Raw genomic sequence first — 6000 nt, forward strand, 5'->3', positions numbered from 1 at the left:
CTGGAGTGGGTTGCCATTTCCTTCTCCAGGGGATCTTCCAAACCCTGGGATCAAACCCATGTCTCCTGTGTTGGCAGGTGGATTCTTTACGACTGAGCCACAATGGAAGCCCCAGCCCTGGACATAAACCAAGATAAAAAGCAGTATTTGGTTCTTGTCCATAAATGCCAAAGATTTTAATCTTCTGTTTCAAATTTTATTTCCAGTAAAACTTAAAACAGTTGTGACCTCTGCTACTTACCGCATCCTTACCTACCTAGATGGCCTTCCACAGGATTCTAAATATAAACCAGTCTGTCACCAAATCACCAAGTCAGACAAAATTAATTTAAGATCTGGAACACTGCAGGAACTAGTAGCTTTTCATCCTTGCAGCTAGTTCTACCCTACTATAATTTTTCTTGATGAAACCAAGAAAGACAGCTGAAATTGTAGAACAGTTATCTGTTGAAATCTATTCACTTGAACTTTCTGGCTATACTGCAAGACCAAAAATTATCCCAAAATATATGCATCTCTTCTGCAAGGGTCTGAAAGTCGATTTCATCAGCTCAAAGTCAATTAGGCATCCATGAAGCAGAGCCCTACATGCTGCTGCTGCTAAGTCGCTTCAGTCGTGTCCGACTCTGTGCAACCCCATAGACGGCAGCCCAACAGGCTTCCTCATCCCTGGGATTCTCCAGGCAAGAACACTGGAGTGGGTTGCCATTTCCTCCTCCAATGCATGAAAGTGAAAAGTGAAAGAGAAGTCTCTTAGTCATGTCTGACTCGTAGCGACCCCATGGACTGCAGCCTACCAGGCTCCTCCATCCATGGGATTCTCCAGGCAAGAGTACTGGAGTGGGATGCCATTGCCTTCTCTGGAGCCCTACATGACTAAGGGGCAAAAGGTGAAACACCAGAAACATGGAAGATCCATCCTCTGCTCAAGAAAATCCTTAGGCCTCTTTGAAGATAAATATGCACTTACCAACACATTAACAAAAGTTATCAAGAGAAATCTGTTTTATTGCTTTTCAGCTAGCCACGTGGGAAAAAACGGTACACATAAAGCTTAGCACCCGAATTAGAGTCCACCATGGTTCCATTTTGGCCCATCAAATCTTAGGTTGGTCCCTTCTCCATCCCTCTGGCCACATGGTACTCCACTCACCTTGGCCAGCCACATCCTAACTTCAGAAACTGGAGGATGGACGATCAAAGGTGGATTTTTTTTTTAATTAGCATGGCAAAAACAAAAACAAAATTAGCATGGCATTCTGATGGTGAGTCAGTGCTTTCGTCTCCTTGTCCAAAGGACAACACAGATATTTCTGTTTATGTTGCTTGAACCTTCCAGATGCCTTAGGTGCCCACTAGGCAGGAGTCTCAGCATGGAGGATTCTTGTCCTGTCTTCTATCAGAAGGTGCAGTAGCCCAGTGTCCCAAGACGGTCATTCCTGATTGTCAGGGGAAGAAAGGAGTGTGTGTATGTGTGTGTGTGTTTCGGGGTTGGGGGAAGGGAGGATTCTAAGCTTCATAACTCTAATTTAGAGAACAGTTTCCATCTTTAAAAAAGAAATTACACATTGCTTATTCCCAGGCAAGCTATAGTCAGACAGATGCAAGTAACAGGAGAGCTGGTGATGAAGGACAGAGCTGCACCCCCAGAGGAGAAGACGGCAGCCTGGCAGCAGCCTCAGCTCATGGAAGAGAGGACCCACCACATGCAGCCACTCCCGACAGACCCCCGCCCCCTAAAGACTGTGTTCTGCCGACTATAGTGCAGCTAACTTTTTGTTCTAAGTTTTGTAGTTCATAGACGTGTGTTTTGAGAAGGAAAAAAAAAAATAAGACTTCTGTTCAAAGCTAACTTATCAGCTACATCTTCTGTAATATGGCTCATCCCTCGAAATGAAAACACAGGCTGAAATCCCATGCTGCTGTTACTCGCAATGGCAGTATTAACAAGCATCTTACCTTTGCACATGATATTGAACCTGGTCAGTTTACAACGACATTACTAATACTGTTTATAGCTAGGAGTTTAATTTCTGAATTCTCTGAGATTTTAGCAAACCAGTTGATTATATACACTGTACATTTTTTTTTCCACAGCAACTGGAAAAAAAACAACCACTTGCAGTTATTCACTGAGCCCGAAGGATTTGGTTCCTGAGGGTACAGACTCAGAGCCCCAAAGCCAAGAAGGGTCCTTGGCCTGCATGGTCTGCACTTGTCTCCAAGTCTCTGAAAGCAGAGGCTTGAACCAAACCCATCAGGAGAATCCAGTCTCTGTGGCTTCTTTCCAACTTGGGGTTGTTTTCTTTCAAGATACTCTTAACCAGTCAGCCATAGAATTTAGTGTAAATATTTTTTTTTCCAAATAGAGATCATATTCCAAAAAAAAAAAGGCAACATTCAAATTATATAGAATCTAGTTTTTAAAATCAGCACAGATCTTCTTAAAAACTGTGAACTCTGTTTTGAAATACTCGTTACTAAAGCTGTTTATAAACCACAGGTGCCATAAGATCCCCCAGTGGACTCAAGTTATCTCTGCTCTTCCACGGCTGGTTCCTTTCGGTTTAGCTTTAGGGAGCATGTTTCTAACAGCACTGCTCATCCACCGGTTCCCCATCAGGTCGTTTGGAGGCCTTTCAGCTTTAAATGTACAGGCTTAAAGTGCGCTTGCAAACGTTCGCTCTCCTTTTCTTTCTGAATGTGTTTTGCCTTAGCTGGCTCCCTGGTGTTCTGCATGCAGCCTCCTGTGGTCACGTGAGAGGAAACAGGCTTTCCTAAGTGGAGCTGGGATCTTGCACTCCGTGAAAAGCTGATGTGCAAAAGAACTGTCAAGGAAGGGAGAATGAATGACTCTGTTGATGGTCCTTTCTGAGGGCCCTCTTTGGGGAGCACCAAAGACCTCCCTTAGGGATTCTGGGGAAATGAAAAGAAAATAATCTTCTACTTGTTTCAAGATTTGATGAAATAAAAATCCTGCAACATAGTAGATACATTATCCTTAAATTGGCAGCTTCTCTGGGTTCCTGTTTCTCATTTAAAAGAAAGAAGAGAACATCATTCTAGAACAGTGGTTCTTGAAATGTGGTCCTTGGACCAGCAGCGCCAGCATTACCTGGGGAGTTTATTAGAAATGCAGATTCTTAGGCCCTAACCCCAGCCCTACTGAAGCAGAAATTCTGGGGTTGGGGCCCCGTCATCAGTGTTTGAACTTTCCAGGTGATTCTGATGCATGCAGAAGCTGAAGAACCACTGCTTTAGAAGAAAGTTGTGTAATAAAATCTCTGAAAAGGCCTTACTCAGAATAAGCAAGAAAGGTTCTGAGTCATCCTCAAAGTTTGAGCGATTCAATTTTGCTTCCAGGGTTGGCAGAAGCTTTCTCCCACCCCACAGAGTTGGTAGTTGGTGGGTGCCCCGCTGAGAAGTGACATCCCAACTTCTTCCTTCTTCCTTTCCAGAGGGCTCTCAGATGCTCCCATCTCTGAGTTGGGTCAGACACCACCTCCTTGACTGCCCTCAGGAACAAATTCGCTTGCCTTGGGGTTAGTAAAGCTCTTGGTTGGCATTAGCAAGAAGCACATTCTGCCCCTTGATGTACTTAATCATTTTTCCCTGGAGAGCCAGCCTGACAAATGCCCCTGAGAACAGGCTGACACCAAAGGAACACAACTGCAGAGTTCTCAGATTTCTTTGCACAGAGGGATGTTATTGCAGGTTTTGTTGGTGTATCTTAATGTTCATCTCCTTCCCTCTGCCCATCCTCTGTGAACCCATACCTCTCTAGATAGAGCAGGTGGCCACTGGTGCCTCATACTCAGTACTTAAAACCACTACATCCCAGCTACCTACATAGCTGTTGGCTCTGAATCATAGCTGGGCAGTTCTCAGTCTCAGAACCCTGACCCTGCAGGTGGCGTTCAGCCACTACCTGGACCGAGCTGACAGATGTTATCATTTTGTGTTTCTGCATCATAATGTTTGTCTAAGGTTTGGATTGTTCTGTGGGTAACCTTCCCTCATCATAGTGTTCGTTGCCAATTCCATCACACGGTTGTCGATCCCATCATACGAAGTCATTGCAAGGACTCTGGAAACTGCTGCCATTGACCGATTCCTGACTAACCAGCCACCTTTTCTTTCTCTTAGCTCCACGTCAGCCCTGAGACCAGACTCAAGCACCCCTGTCCTGTAAACGAGACAAAATGGCGTGCGTTATTTTGGGTTTTCGTGTTTTTGGGCGGGTTTCTTTCCTTGGCTCTCCAAATCTACTTTTGGGGCCTGTTCTAAGTGCAAACCCAGCAGGTGTCACCTGTCCTGTCCATTACATACAGTTCTGTCTGGCGAGGGTTGTTTCTTTCTTGTTCCACGATGAATTGCACATCCATCTCCATTAGAGGTGATGCCCTATTAATGAGCACTGGTCTAACACAGCCAACCCTCCCCCACGGCTAATGTGAACGGAGGGAGGGAGGAGGGTGAAATCTACTGTAGGGGATTCAGGAATCAGTTGTGGTTGGTCAGGACGGAAGTCGGGGTAAATGTGGTTGGTCAGAGGGAGATGTGCTGGAGATTGTGAAAAATGGATTCTCGAGTGATCTGCTATAAGACAGGGAAGGTTCATTTGTAAGTAGTAATGTGAACTGAACTACATAAGAGTGTGGCCTTTGTTGTGATATACTATGTATTTTCTTATATGCATGAGCCAAACTGTTGCATCATAATTTAGCACTGATGTCTGCTTTTATTTTGATCATCTTTGTCCATCCTCATTAGTTCTTGGCTGTTAACTGTAGGTAGACGTTGTAGATCCAGCAGCCTTTGGTTGCTGCAGTCACCTTGGTTCGATTCCGCACAAACAACTCCATGTCCTCAGAAGAAAGGGCATTTTTACCTTTGAACCAAAAAGAGGGAAAAAAACAAAAAAAGTCAGAGGTATCATATCCTGAGGCTAATTAACTCTAAGACATTTTTAATTATGACTACTGTAATTTGACGCCATTTGAAGTAACCAATTCAGAGACACTAAAGATGTCACAACATTCATGGGTATGTAACAAAACTACTATTGTATGGGTTTTTTGTATTGCTGTTAAGTATTGTTTTGTGTGTATGTGTGTGTGTTGGAACCTCCTGGGGACATGTTATATTTTGAAGTGATTAAACTATTTAATTGTGTGTCTATATTTTGGAATGGAATTATTTCTTCATTAAAAAATGTTTTTAAAAACACTATATCTTGTGTATTTTGTTCTTTTGTTTCAATGAATGTTCCCTAAAACAACATGAGGTTAGTCTAAGAAAGACAAGTCAGTGTTTGGAGCGTGAAGCTTGGACTTTTTGCTGATTGAGGATCAAGCAATTGAGGTCAAATATTTCACCTTTTCCTGCCTTTGAGGATGCAGTTTTTTTTAAAACTGAGATACTATTCTGCTGCTCATGGAAAGCCTTGTTATGATTAAGATCAAAAATCCATACTCCCTCTCCTTTTTTCTCTTCCTCTTCTTTCTTTTCTTCCCCAAATTCCAAATGTTGGGAAAAAACAACTAACGTTTGTGTAATCCTTTACAACTTTCAAAAACCCTGTTTCATTTACATTTGATCCTCACTTTATGCATTTGAGGAGTACTTAGTCATCCAGATGTATAACTTACGGTGCTGCCTTTGTTCTGAAAAAATCTGCAGACCAGGCTGAGATGAGAAGTAGACTAGGCATGCCATCAAACAAGAAACAGAGGGGAAAACACAAGAAATTTCCCACTTCTGAGAAGATGGTGCGCTCTTCGGAGGAGTTGCAGGAATTAGGCTTCTCCCTCTATCCAGGGCAATGGAGCCTTCGCCTCACTCCCAGTAGATCTTGCATCAGACGAGACCAAGATTCATCCAAGGAATTGTGCTCTCAATTCCTTGGCGTTGGTTTAATTTCTACTGCTGTCTTCTGATTGCCCTAGCAACACATATTAAACTTTGCAAATTATGTGTTCTAAATATTATCTGAGCAAG

At 43.2% G+C, this 6000-nt stretch overlaps 1 protein-coding gene across 28 annotated transcripts in view; it reads left to right on the plus strand.

The window, feature by feature from the left end:
- DTNA (dystrobrevin alpha) overlaps positions 1-5232 on the plus strand; it is a 454458-nt gene extending 449226 nt beyond the window's left edge. For 17 of the 28 annotated variants that reach the window (XM_025273381.3, XM_025273382.3, XM_044934684.2 and 14 more), the window contains one exon: positions 4147-5232. In XM_025273381.3, coding sequence (XP_025129166.1) covers positions 4147-4287 — 141 coding nt within the window. In that variant the 3' untranslated portion in view covers positions 4288-5232. Of the gene's footprint in view, positions 1-1582; positions 2411-4146 lie in introns of those variants that run through there. The other 11 variants (XM_025273393.3, XM_006059116.4, XM_006059121.4 and 8 more) reach the window with 2 other exon arrangements.
- Positions 5233-6000: the final 768 nt, after the last annotated feature.

The sequence above is a fragment of the Bubalus bubalis genome, chromosome 22 (assembly GCF_019923935.1).
Source record: "Bubalus bubalis isolate 160015118507 breed Murrah chromosome 22, NDDB_SH_1, whole genome shotgun sequence".
Lineage (NCBI taxonomy): Eukaryota > Metazoa > Chordata > Mammalia > Artiodactyla > Bovidae > Bubalus > Bubalus bubalis.